The sequence below is a fragment of the Bombina bombina genome, chromosome 9 (assembly GCF_027579735.1).
Source record: "Bombina bombina isolate aBomBom1 chromosome 9, aBomBom1.pri, whole genome shotgun sequence".
Lineage (NCBI taxonomy): Eukaryota > Metazoa > Chordata > Amphibia > Anura > Bombinatoridae > Bombina > Bombina bombina.
In genome coordinates this window covers 243,920,942-243,934,772 of record NC_069507.1, presented here as the reverse complement: position 1 = coordinate 243,934,772, position 13,831 = coordinate 243,920,942, and the positions used below count along the sequence as shown (strand labels likewise).

Below are 13,831 nucleotides of genomic sequence, written 5' to 3'. Positions count from 1 at the left end.
GGAAATTTTTCTGAGTAGTTCCTTATGAGGGGTATCTGCCCTTCGGGATGGAACTGGAGTTTTAAGTAGTCTTGTCAGCCTCTCAGTGAGAGCATTGATGAAAGTTAGTCTGGAGATGCAGAGAGAGTCTTTCTGCAAAACCATCCAGACTCAGATTAACAGCTCCTATAAGCAATCAGCGTTGACGAGTTTCACTGCCTGCTTTCTTCACTCAAGTCCATGTCAGAGGCGCTGCTATTATCTTTCAAGCTTGAAGATCCGTGTTGCTGTTCCACGGATTGGATTCTGGTAAGATCGGTTCATTTTACACACACTTGTTAACGATGAAAGACAGGGTCTCAGTGGGACTCCTTTATCTTTATGGAGAAAAGGGTTAATATCTCCAGAGGGGGATTATTGAACAGTGGGGTCCTTTTTAATCATGTTTGTTATGTGATTTTGACTGCGTATGTGTACGGAGACATTTTTAGGCTCTTAGGCTGATACAGAACATACAGATTATAGAGCTACACAGTTTTATTAAGGGGTGGCCCAGCATGCAGCACCAAGTGACTGGGTGTAGTCACATCTTGTTTTCCATTTCCGTTTCCTGACCGAGTGGCTGCGGAGGAGAAATAATTTCTCTACCTGTCTGGGTCATAGGGGGTAGTGGGTGCCCCAGCCATTGGGGGCTTAAGGTGACAGTTGTTTATTTTTGTTGTTCTATATTCTTATTTAGAATTATGACGGGTTCTGATATGCTAGGGGATTCCTCTGATTTAGATTTTGATACCTGTGTACGTTGAGGAGGATCGGGTAATCCAGCCTGTTCAATTATGTTGTGCAATAGAGTGTTCTCTTCAAATAATGTTGATATGTTAGAGACCACTGAGCCGTCTACCTCTGCGGACTCCTCGTCCCATGAGGTACGTTCCCTAGAATCTTATCCTACACAAGTAGTTCCCCTAAGTGCCATTACTCCTTCCGAGAGGGACTTTTTTTTCCACTGGAGGATACTGCATGTTTTCGCATGGCCATTTCTATGGCTTTGGCGAGCTTGCCTCTTCCTCCTACGGTTAAGCGAAGGGTTAATCCGTGCTCTCATACACATGGGCCGTCATGTAAGATGACGATTGTGCCTGATCAGTTATCGGGAGGTGTGGTTCCCTTTGAGGCTTCAGCGGTAGAACATACGCGGTCGGAATCGCCTGTTTTGATTCCTCAGACTACAGAGGATTTGGCATTTAGACTTATATTGGCACGCCTGCGTTTACTTCTGAGATAGATTTTTGTGCTGTTAGTTTCCTAGTCCTGATCCGTCAGGCGGATCTCAGTCCTCTCTATCAGATAATCTTGTTTAGACGTATGGAGAGGGTTGGATCTTCTTCTTTCTCATCTATGTACATAGTTATAAATCCCAGTCTCGAGCTCTATGGGGGGTTTGTGTTATACTCAGGCAGGACCTGTTTGTTTTGCACACCCCTTTGAATTTCTTTTTTATGAGTTTAACAGATTTAATTTCTAATCCGTTTCGGATAGTTTTTGTTTTAGAGCTTGGGATTCTTGTGGACTCTCTCTTTTGGAGTTTCGCCACTTTGGTTGTTTCTGTTTTATCGACGTCATGGTCGTGATTAATGGTCTTCTGTAGAGGCTTCTAGATCTCGGTTCGGGGTAATGATTACCTCATTTCCATAGAGCTTATTTTCAATGTTTATTATCTGTGGAATCGCTTTCAGCTCTTTATAGTTGTTATGGTCCAGACAGAACAGGTCGATCTATCCCAAGGGACAGACAGGACCTTTCTTGGGTCTCGGGTTGGTCTCTTGATACTGGTTTATATGGAGCAAAGTTCCTAGGGACCGGAATATAGTTTTTCATTCCGTCCTGCTGGATTAGGTGACTTTTGGAGTCTTGTCACGGTAATCTTTGCGGTGTCTTTAAACTGTTGGTGAAGGGTCCAATGAGGGGAGGGGTTCCCTTCCTTTTTTGGGTCCGAGGATTTTGTGCAGAGTTTATGATTTGTCTTTGCTCAAAAAATCCTTGTTTCTCTTTTCCTAGAGTTTTTTCCTGACTAAAGCAGTACAGGGTAGCCTGATGGTTTTCTTTACGGCATTGCAACTCCAAGGTTGATGGTTCAAATCCAGCTGCTGTGCTGGATGTCCATTTTTACATTCTTGCTCAACCTGGTCTGGTTATTAGGGACTTTTTTTTTTTTCTTCAAAACCTTGTTTTGATCCTAAGTTTTTGGGATCTGGGGTTTTATGTGACAGTAACCTATTTCTTTCATGTAATTAGCAAGAGTCTATGAGCTAGTGACGTATGGGATATACATTTCTACCAGGAGGGGCAAAGTTTCCCAAACCTCAAAATGCCTATAAATACACCCCTCACCACACCCACAAATCAGTTTTTACAAACTTTGCCTCCTATGGAGGTGGTCGATATCTTGGTACTTGCTCAGTCTTCACATTTAGCAGAATCTCATACGAATCGACTTGTGTTGTTTCTTCAAGATCATGGTTGGAGGATCAATTTACCGAAAAGTTCATTGATTCCTCAAACAAGGGTTACCTTTTTAGGTTTCCAGATAGATTCAGTGTCCATGACTCTGTCTCTGACAGACAAGAGACGTCTAAAATTGATCTCAGCTTGTCGAAACCTTCAATCACAATCATTCCCTTCGGTAGCCTTATGCATGGAAATTCTAGGTCTTATGACTGCTGCATCGGACGCGATCCCCTTTGCTCGTTTTCACATGCGACCTCTTCAGCTCTGTATGCTGAACCAGTGGTGCAGGGATTACACAAAGATATCTCAATTAATATCTTTAAAACCGATTGTACGACACTCTCTGACGTGGTGGACAGATCACCATCGTTTAGTTCAGGGGGCTTCTTTTGTTCTTCCGACCTGGACTGTAATTTCAACAGATGCAAGTCTGACAGGTTGGGGAGCTGTTTGGGAGTCTCTGACAGCACAAGGGGTTTGGGAATCTCAGGAGGTGAGATTACCAATCAATATTTTGGAACTCCGTGCAATTTTCAGAGCTCTTCAGTCATGGCCTCTTCTAAAGAGAGAATCGTTCATTTGTTTTCAGACAGACAATGTCACAACTGTGGCATACATCAATCATCAAGGAGGGACTCACAGTCCTCTGGCTATGAAAGAAGTATCTTGAATACTGGTATGGGCGGAATCCAGCTCCTGTCTAGTTTCTGCGGTTCATGTCCCAGTTATAGACAATTGGGAAGCGGATTATCTCAGTCGCCAAACGTTACATCCGGGCGAATGGTCTCTTCACCCAGAGGTATTTCTTCAGATTGTTCAAATGTGGGGACTTCCAGAAATAGATCTGATGGCTTCTCATCTAAACAAGAAACTTCCCAGGTATCTGTCCAGATCCAGGGATCCTCAAGCGGAAGCAGTGGATGCATTGTCACTTCCTTGGAAGTATCATCCTGCCTATATCTTTCCGCCTCTAGTTCTTCTTCCAAGAGTAATCTCCAAGATTCTGAAGGAATGCTCGTTTGTTCTGCTGGTGGCTCCAGCATGGCCTCACAGGTTTTGGTATGCAGATCTTGTCCGGATGGCCTCTTGCCAACCGTGGACTCTTCCGTTAAGACCAGACCTTCTGTCGCAAGGTCCTTTTTTCCATCAGGATCTCAAATCCTTAAATTTAAAGGTATGGAGATTGAACGCTTGATTCTTAGTCAAAGAGGTTTCTCTGACTCTGTGATTAATACTATGTTACAGGCTCTTAAATCTGTATCTAGGAAGATATATTATAGTCTGGAAGACTTACATTTCTTGGTGTCTTTCTCATCACTTTTCCTGGCATTCTTTTAGAATTCCGAGAATTTTACAGTTTCTTCAGGATGGTTTGGATAAAGGTTTGTCCGCAAGTTCCTTGAAAGGACAAATCTCTGCTCTTTCTGTTCTTTTTCATAGAAAGATTGCTAATCTTCCTGATATTCATTGTTTTGTACAAGCTTTGGTTCGTATAAAACCTGTCATTAAGTCAATTTCTCCTCCTTGGAGTTTGAATTTGGTTCTGGGGGCTCTTCAAGCTCCTCCGTTTGAACCTATGCATTCACTGGACATTAAATTACTTTCTTGGAAAGTTTTGTTTCTTTTGGCCATCTCTTCTGCTAGAAGAGTTTCTGAATTATCTGCTCTTTCTTGTGAGTCTCCTTTTCTGATTTTTCATCAGGATAAGGCGGTGTTGCGAACTTCTTTTAACTTTTTACCTAAGGTTGTGAATTCTAACAACATTAGTAGAGAAATTGTGGTTCCTTCATTATGTCCTAATCCTAAGAATTCTAAGGAGAGATCATTGCATTCTTTGGATGTAGTTAGAGCTTTGAAATATTATGTTGAAGCTACTAAGAATTTCCGAAAGACTTCTAGTCTATTTGTTATCTTTTCCGGTTCTAGAAAAGGTCAGAAGGCCTCTGCCATTTCTTTGGCATCTTGGTTGAAATCTTTAATTCATCATGCTTATGTCGAGTCGGGTAAAACTCCGCCTCAAAGGATTACAGCTCATTCTACTAGGTCAGTTTCTACTTCCTGGACGTTTAGGAATGAAGCTTCAGTTGATCAGATTTGCAAAGCAGCAACTTGGTCTTCTTTGCATACTTTTACTAAATTCTACCATTTTGATGTGTTTTCTTCTTCTGAAGCAGTTTTTGGTAGAAATGTACTTCAGGCAGCTGTTTCAGTTTGATTCTTCTGCTTATAATTTCAGTTTTTTTCATTATAAGATTTAAACTTTATTTTGGGTGTGGATTATTTTCAGTGGAATTGGCTGTCTTTATTTTATCCCTCCCTCTCTAGTGACTCTTGCGTGGAAGATCCACATCTTGGGTAGTCATTATCCCATACGTCACTAGCTCATGGACTCTTGCTAATTACATGAAAGAAAACATAATTTATGTAAGAACTTACCTGATAAATTCATTTCTTTCATATTAGCAAGAGTCCATGAGGCCCACCCTTTTTTTGTGGTGGTTTTGATTTTTTTGTATAAAGCACAATTATTCCAATTCCTTATTTTTTATGCTTTCGCACTTTTTTTCTTATCACCCCACTTCTTGGCTATACGTTAAACTGATTTGTGGGTGTGGTGAGGGGTGTATTTATAGGCATTTTGAGGTTTGGGAAACTTTGCCCCTCCTGGTAGGAATTTATATCCCATACGTCACTAGCTCATGGACTCTTGCTAATATGAAAGAAATGAATTTATCAGGTAAGTTCTTACATAAATTATGTTTTTTAGGTGTTACAGTGGCTCATGAGTCCTGACGGCTTTTACCACCTTCGGCTAGTAGACTTATTGGGATGTTTCTTCCATTGATCAGAGGTGGACCAAGACTGAGCTCTAGTGTGGCGCCAGGTTGGATCCTTTAGTTGCGGTTTGGTCTTTCAGACAAGATTGCTTCTTTGCCTTACAGCTTACGAAGTTAGATTCTTCGGGTTTTATCCTCCATTTCACCTTCAGGCCTTCATTGACGCTGTGTTGGGTTCAGCCCAGGTCGGGTCGTCACCTTAGCCTGGGTTTGACTCTGTCTTGGCAGTCTTTCTGTATTACCGGTGGGGATATCTCTCTCCAGTGGGTTCAGATCTCCCGACATTGGGGATTTCTTTTTTTCTTTTTCCACCGGGGCAGTTCTGTTTTGGCATCTTCCCTGTCAGTAGGGAGAGTGTTTTTGTGAGGAATATGAATCCGCATTTTCCTTCCAATTCTCCTTAGGGCTTTTTCCAATTCTCCTTAGGGCATGGATCTTCTGGATCCATGCCAGATGGGACCTCTTGGTCATTATTGAGTTTGTGAGTTCCTCCTGAGTAGTCGGAAGGGTCTTAACTTGGGTGGTGGGTGGAGGTCTGCTACTGATCTTGTCAATAATCCGTTCTCTGAGCGTGCTCCTTCGGATAGGATGGTTTTTACGTTCATCCGCTTTGCTCTGTCTATCCAGAGGTTCTTCTAATGTATGAAGTAAACAGAGTTTCTCGGCTGAGGTCCTCTGGACTATGTGGCCTAAGGGATAAGTTCCCGACCTAGCGAGCTGTAGGCTTAGTTTGGATCCTGCTGTGGCAGTTTTTCTTTAGACTCTGAGGAGGTCTGTTCTAACCTTCTTTTTGGTCATGTCTCTTTGGTGACAATGTCACGATCCTATCTGGAGTGCGCGTCAGTGAAACTGTTACAGCATTTGTTGCCGCAAGCTCGTTCTCATGGTTTAGAGTGTTCCTTCTTTCTCTCCCTTGTTGGGAGGAGTTTGCTGGTCCTGATCTCTTCTGGATCCTTGAGTATGCTTCTTCCCTCTGGAATGAGCTGGATTTTTGTTCGAAGGGGTAGCCAACATAGATAGCGTTGGTTGGCTTAGCTGCCTGGCAAGCCGAAGGTTGCGGTTGGTTCCAGCAGTAGTTCCTTTTTCTGGCTGGTGATTAAGCAAGCAATTTTTGCTTTTGTTTGTGTCTCTGTTCCAGAGATCTATGCTTCCAGGTGTTCAGTTGTTTGCTAGGCCCCTGCCTGTGGCAGGAGCGGCATGTTATTTCCTTCTCCTTTTTGGGTTTGGTCTATCCTTCTGGGGTTGCATTGGGTTCCTTTGTACCTGTACAGGGGGTGAGCTTTGCATTCTTATTCAATTACCTAATTTGTCTGTAGATCGTTTTTTTTTTTTTTTACGTGCCATGGGTAGGTATTGCAATTTGCAATACGTTCTTCCTTTTCTGTAATCTCCATCCTAATAGGGTGATTTCTATTTGTCCATATGGGAAGAGGTTCCTCCTTTTTGTGGTATTTTACTCTGAGGGTTCTGTCTATTTTCATCTGAGTAGACAGTTTGTTTCCTGGGCGGTGAAGGAGTGTGTTCGCTGGTTCTAGGTGTCTGTGGGACACAAGCCTCCTTGGAGGTTTATGGCTCAGTTCAAGTACGGTGCCTTCTTTTGGGTCTCTGACATAGGATCCTATGGTTCTGATTGTTGGGTGGTTGCTTGGTTCTCCTAACATTCTTGTTCCTTTTTTTTTTTTGTTGTTGCCTTTCTTCAGGAAGCCTTTGGGAGTTGGTTTCTTGCAAGCTGTGGTGCCCTCAGATTGGGCCGCCTCTTATTTGTTCCATCCCGTTAGCATTCAGTGTCCTCTATAGCTTGGGTATTATTTCCTACAAGTAATGAATGCAGCTGTAGACTCTCCCTGTATTTAGAAGGAAAACAAAAATTTTGACTAACCAGATCATTTATTTTCCTTTGATACAGGGAGAGTCCACAGCTCCCGCCCGTGCTCTCCGGTGGGCGGCCCTAAATTTTGAATTGTTTTCTTCTGGCACCTTTTTCGCCCTGATATTTCTTTTACTGTTCCTTGTTCCCTCAGCAGAATGACTGGGGGATGAGGAAAGTGGGGAAGGTATTTAAGCCTTTGGCTGGGTTGTCTTTGCCTCCTCCTGGTGTAGGAGAAGGTCTTAACGGACTTCTTTAAAGGTATAGAAAGTTCCAAAATGAAATGTCCCTGAATGCATTTAAATATGAAATAGAAGCATTTTTGCAATATACTTCCTTCAGCAAAAATGCTTCTAGTTAGTTATTACTGTTTTTCTGCAGCATACACACATTCTGTGTGGGCTCAGAACCAATACACACCACCAGCTTTCTAAGCAGGCATGGTGTTGGAATACTGGTGCACAAGATGTGTGTGTACGCACCAGAAAATCCATAATAACTTTTACTAGAAGCATTTTTGCTAATGGAGATATATTGCAAAAATGTTTCTATTTTATATTTAAATGTAACCGTGCGCATTTCAATTTTGATATTTCCTTACTTTTAAAGGGACATGAAACCCAAAAAAATTATTTCATGATTTTAGATGGACGATACAATTTAAACATTTCAATTTATTTCTATTATCCAATTTAATCCATTCTTTAAATATCCTTTGTTGAAGAAATAGCAATGCAAATGGATGAGCCAATAACACGAGGCATCTTTGTGCAGCCACCAATCAGTTGCGTATGAGCATATTTAGATATGCTTTTAAACAGGATCTCAAGAGAATGAAGTAAATTAGATAATAGAAGTACATTGTAAGTTGTATACAATTACATGCTCTTTCTGAAACATGAAAGAAAAAAATTGTTTCATGGCCCTTTTTAAGGGAGAAATAAAAATGCTGTAATTTTATTAATGTCATTTTAGCAATTATGTCCTTTTGCATACTGATTGGTGGCTACATGCATATGCTGCTCTTAATTTTAAGCGGCTCATTGGCCATATCCTGCTTTGGAACTCTGGGACACTACAGCCGAATTTAATACACACTAATGAATTGGAGCAGCATATTTTTCCATTAGACTATCCTTTAAAATTAAATTATTCCAAGTAATCCTACTGCTAGTTTGATAAACCTATTGGTAAACGTCAGACATGCATAGTTCTTTGCTTTGTTTTGAAAATATTGACCTGTTTATAATGTGGGTTTTTGTTTTGTGGTTCATCAGAAATTGGTCCTTACTAATAACCAGTTAACAACATTACCAAGAGGTATTGGACATCTTACAAACCTCACACACCTTGGGCTTGGCGAGAACCTCCTTACTCATCTTCCAGAGGAAATAGGTAAGGTGTAAACTGAATGTATGAATCATAAGTTTGTGTGTTTATGATACACATAAATCATCTTAAAGGGACAGTCAACACCAAAATTGTTATTGTTTAAAAAGATAGACAATGCCTTTACTATCCATTCCTCAGCTTTGCAACAAACAACATTGCTATATTAATAGTTACATTTAAACCTCTAAATTTCTGCCTGTTTCTAAGCTACTACAGTCAGCCTCTTATCACATGCTTTATTTGCTTTTCACAACAGGAGACAGCTAATTCCTGTGGCCATATAGATAGCTTTGTGCTCATGCCTGTGGAGTTATTTATTAGTCAGCACAGCACTAATTGGCTAAAATGCAAGTCAATAGATAATAAATAAAAAGTCATGTGGTCAGGGGGCTGTCAGAAAATGCTTAGATACAAGGTTATGCCAGAGGTAAATATATTAATATAATGGTGTTTGTTATGCAAAACTGGGAAATGAGTTTATAAAGGGATTATCTATCTTTTTTTACAACAATAAAAATTCTGGTGTAGACTGTCCCTTTAAGGATTGACAGTAAAAAAGTTCCTGTTTCTGTGTTAGTTATGCTGTACGACTAATAATTAGTTTTCATTAAGGACCCAATTCTCAAACACTCGCCAGCATGGAGAGAAATGATCAGCTTATTTTACTCTATTATATTGCTAATTAAGGGTCTATACTTCACATAACTAATATTAGTGAACTATTTTTTAATGAGATACACTATTCCCAAGGTAAAAATTGCCTTTGAAACAATTCCTGAGGGGCCTTGAAATACTGACAATGTATCTTAGAGAATCTCCCCATATCAGAGAGCTTTAGAGAATAGGGCCCCAAGTGACTTAAAGCATCTGAATACAATGCCCTTAGGCTATATCAAAATTATTAAAGAAACATTGAAGGCAAAATTGAAAACTATAATATATTTATTTTTTTAAATTGGATTTATTTTTTTCCTTTGTTGGAACTTGGCTCCTTTCTATTCTCATTTTAACGCTTTACAGGTGCTGTGTCGTGATCCTCAGCATTTTCATACTGGGTGCAACCATCTTGGAGCTCACATATTCTTGCATCCTTCGCACAAAGTAGAGAACATTCACAGATAATTGATGTAGCTGCATTATGCGCTTTGGTTTAGCACACAAGATACAGAGTAGGAGATTTAAATTTCCTTCCTAAGATATGGAGAGTCCACGGCTTCATTCCTTACTGTTGGGAAATACAACACCTGGCCAGCAGGAGGAGACATAGACACCCCAGCCAAAGGCTTAAATATCCCTCCCACTTCCTCATTACCCCAGCCATTCTTTGCCTTTCGTCACTTTAGGAGGTGGCAGAGAAGTGTCAGAAGATTTGGAGAGTCCTTAAAAAGGGTATCTGCCCTTTGAGATAGTACTGGAATTTTAAGTAGTCATGTCAACCTTTCAGTGAGAGTATTGATGAAAGTTAGTCTTGAGATGCAGGGAAAGTTTTTCTGCGAAACCATCCAGACTACTACTAACAGCTCCTAAGCAATCAGTGTTGATAAGTTTCACTGCCTGCTTTCTCTCACTCAAGTCCATGTCAGGAGCGCTGCTATAAGACTGTCACACTTGAGAGGCTGTGTTCTGTTCCACAGCATGGATCCTAGAGTTAAGATTGTTTCAATTTTTACACATAAAACGCTATAACAGGGTCACAGTATACCTTGATAGGATCCAGGGTTAATATCCTCTGAAGGGGCTTTATTGAACAGTTGGATTTAATTAATCAGTTTATTAATTATTTACATGCTGCTTTGTGTGATTTTTTTTTCTTTTCCCTGGGCTGATAGACTGTGTGTTTCTTCTGTTAAGTGTGATCAGTCCACGGGTCATCATTACTTGTGGGATATTAACTGCTCCCCTACAGGAAGTGCAAGAGGATTCACCCAGCAGAGTTGCTATATAGCTCCTCCCCTCTACGTCACCCCCAGTCATTCTCTTGCACCCAACGACTAGATAGGATGTGTGAGAGGACTATGGTGATATATTTAGTTTTTATATCTTCAATCAAAAGTTTGTTATTTTATAATAGCACCGGAGTGTGTTATTCCTTCTCTGGTAGAATTTGAAGAAGAATCTACCTGAGTTTTTCTATGATTTTAGCCGGAGTAGTTAAGATCATATTGCTGTTTCTCGGCCATCTGAGGAGTGAGGTAAACTTCAGATCAGGGGACAGCAGGCAGATTAATCTGCAAAGAGGTATGTAGCAGTTTATTATTTTCTGACATGGAATTGATGAGAAAATCCTGCCATACCGTTATAATGTAAACTCAGCCTTGAATGCAGTAGATGTAGCTGATATCAGGCTGTCATGTATGTATATTTTACACTTCAGTTTTCTGGGAAATGGTACTTCTCTGGCTTTTAAACTGTATACATAGACTTAACCTATTTTGCAGGGACTTGCAATAGGTTTTAAATGACAATTAATTATTGAGGTAAAATGTTTTTTTGCTGGCATGTAAAAACGTTTTTTTCTCTGAGGTACTGGGTGAAAAAATGTTTTGGGCACTTTTTTTCCACTTGGCAATAGTTTTGATTTAAATTAGAGCAGTTCACAGATCCCTCTCACTGTTATGTGTGTGGGGGAGGGGCCATTTTGGTGCTTTCACTATGCATCAGAAAAACTCAGTCAGAGGTTCATTTTCTTCCTGCATGATCCGGTTCATCTCTACAGAGTTCAGGGATCTCAAGAGTCTTTTTTGAGGGAAGTAATCATACAGCAGAGCTGTGCTGATTGTATTGACTGTGATATAAAAAACGTTTATTTGTGTATTTTTTTTCTGCTGCCTGGGTTAGTTATCATTTGCTGAGGGGAACAATCCTTTGCTAAAACTGTATATTCTGACAAAGATTGATGCTATAACTTAATTATTTTATCTGTTATAATATTTTTCTGTGCTTCTTAAAGGCACAGTTCGTTTTCATATTATTTGTAAATTACTTTGAAAAGTATTTCCAAGTTGCTGTTTATTTGCTAGTGTGTTAAACATGTCTGATTCAGAGGAAGATATCTGTGCTATATGTGTTAATGCCAAAGTGGAGCCCAATAGAAATTTATGTACTAAATGTATTGATGCTACTTTAAAAAATAGTCAATCTGTACAAATTGAACATATTTCACCAAACAACGAGGGGAGAGTTATGCCGACTAACTCGCCTCACGTGTCAGTACCTGCATCTCCCGCTCAGGAGGTGCGTGATATTGTAGCGCCGAGTGCATCTGGGCGGCCATTACAAATCACATTACAAGATATGGCTACTGTTATGACTGAAGTTTTGGCTAAACTACCAGAACTAAGAGGTAAACGTGATCACTCTGGGATGAGAACAGAGTGCGCTGATAATGCAAGGGCCATATCTGATACTGCGTCACAGTTTGCAGAACATGAAGACGGAGAGCTTCATTCTGTGGGTGACGGTTCTGATCCAAATAAACTGGACTCAGACATTTCAAATTTTAAATTTAAGCTTGAGAACCTCCGTGTGTTACTAGGGGAGGTATTAGCGGCTCTGAATGATTGTAACACAGTTGCAATCCCAGAAAAAATGTGTAGGTTGGATAAATATTTTGCGGTACCGACGAGTACTGACGTTTTTCCTATACCTAAGAGACTTACTGACATTGTTACTAAGGAGTGGGATAGACCCGGTGTGCCTTTCTCACCCCCTCCTATATTCAGAAAAATGTTTCCAATAGACGCCGCCACACGGGACTTATGGCAAATGGTCCCTAAGGTGGAGGGAGCAGTTTCTACTTTAGCTAAGCGTACCACTATCCCAGTGGAGGATAGCTGTGCTTTTTCAGATCCAATGGATAAAAAATTAGAGGGTTACCTTAAGAAAATGTTTGTTCAACAAGGGTTTATATTGCAACCTCTTGCATGTATTGCGCCTGTCACGGCTGCAGCAGCATTTTGGTTTGAGTCTCTGGAAGAGACACTTCAATCATCCACACTAGATGACATCACACACAAACTTAAATTCCTTAAGTTAGCTAATTCATTTATTTCAGATGCCGTAGTACATTTAACTAAACTTGCGGCTAAAAATTCAGGATTCGCCATTCAGGCACGCAGAGCTCTGTGGCTAAAATCCTGGTCAGCTGATGTTACGTCTAAATCTAAATTGCTTAATATTCCTTTCAAAGGGCAGACCTTATTCGGGCCCGGCTTGAAAGAGATTATTGATGACATTACAGGAGGTAAAGGTCATGCCCTGCCTCAGGACAAGGCCAAAGCCAAGGCTAGACAGTCCAATTTTCGTTCCTTTCGTAATTTCAAAGCAGGAGCAGCATCAACTTCCTCTGCACCAAAACAGGAAGGAGCTGTTGCTCGCTACAGACAAGGCTGGAAACCTAACCAGTCTTGGAACAGGGGCAAACAGGCCAGAAAACCTGCTGCTGCCCCTAAGACAGCATGAATTGAGGGCCCCCGATCCGGGACCGGATCTAGTGGGGGGCAGACTTTCCCTCTTCGCCCAGGCTTGGGCAAGAGATGTTCAGGATCCCTGGGCGTTAGAGATCATATCTCAGGGATACCTTCTGGACTTCAAATCCTCTCCCCCAAGAGGGAGATTTCATCTGTCAAGGTTGTCAACAAACCTAACAAAGAAGGAAGCGTTTCTACGCTGCGTACAAGATCTTTTATTAATGGGAGTGATCCATCCAGTTCCGCGGTTGGAACAAGGACAAGGGTTTTACTCAAATCTGTTTGTAGTTCCCAAAAAAGAGGGAACCTTCAGGCCAATCTTGGATTTAAAGATCCTAAACAAATTCCTAAGAGTTCCATCGTTCAAGATGGAAACTATTCGAACAATTTTGCCCATGATCCAAGAGGGTCAGTACTTGACCACAGTGGATTTAAAGGATGCTTACCTTCACATACCGATTCACAGAAGTCATTACCGGTATCTAAGGTTTGCCTTTTTAGACAGGCATTACCAGTTTGTAGCTCTTCCATTCGGACTGGCTACGGCTCCAAGAATCTTCACAAAGGTTCTGGGCACTCTTCTGGCGGTACTAAGACCGCGAGGAATTTCAGTAGCTCCGTACTTAGACGACATACTGATACAAGCTTCAAGCTTTCAAACTGCCAAATCTCATACAGAGATAGTACTGGCATTTCTAAGGTCGCATGGATGGAAAGTGAACGAAGAGAAAAGTTCTCTCTTTCCACTCACAAGAGTTCCCTTCCTGGGGACTCTGATA

The 13,831-nt window shown here is 40.9% G+C and overlaps 1 protein-coding gene across 1 annotated transcript in view; it reads left to right on the top strand.

The window, feature by feature from the left end:
• Positions 1 to 13,831, top strand: part of SHOC2 (SHOC2 leucine rich repeat scaffold protein) — a 366,282-nt gene that overhangs the window by 301,968 nt on the left and 50,483 nt on the right. The window contains exon 7 of the mRNA XM_053692996.1: positions 8,469 to 8,586. Coding sequence (XP_053548971.1) covers positions 8,469 to 8,586 — 118 coding nt within the window. The remainder of the gene's footprint in view (positions 1 to 8,468; positions 8,587 to 13,831) is intronic.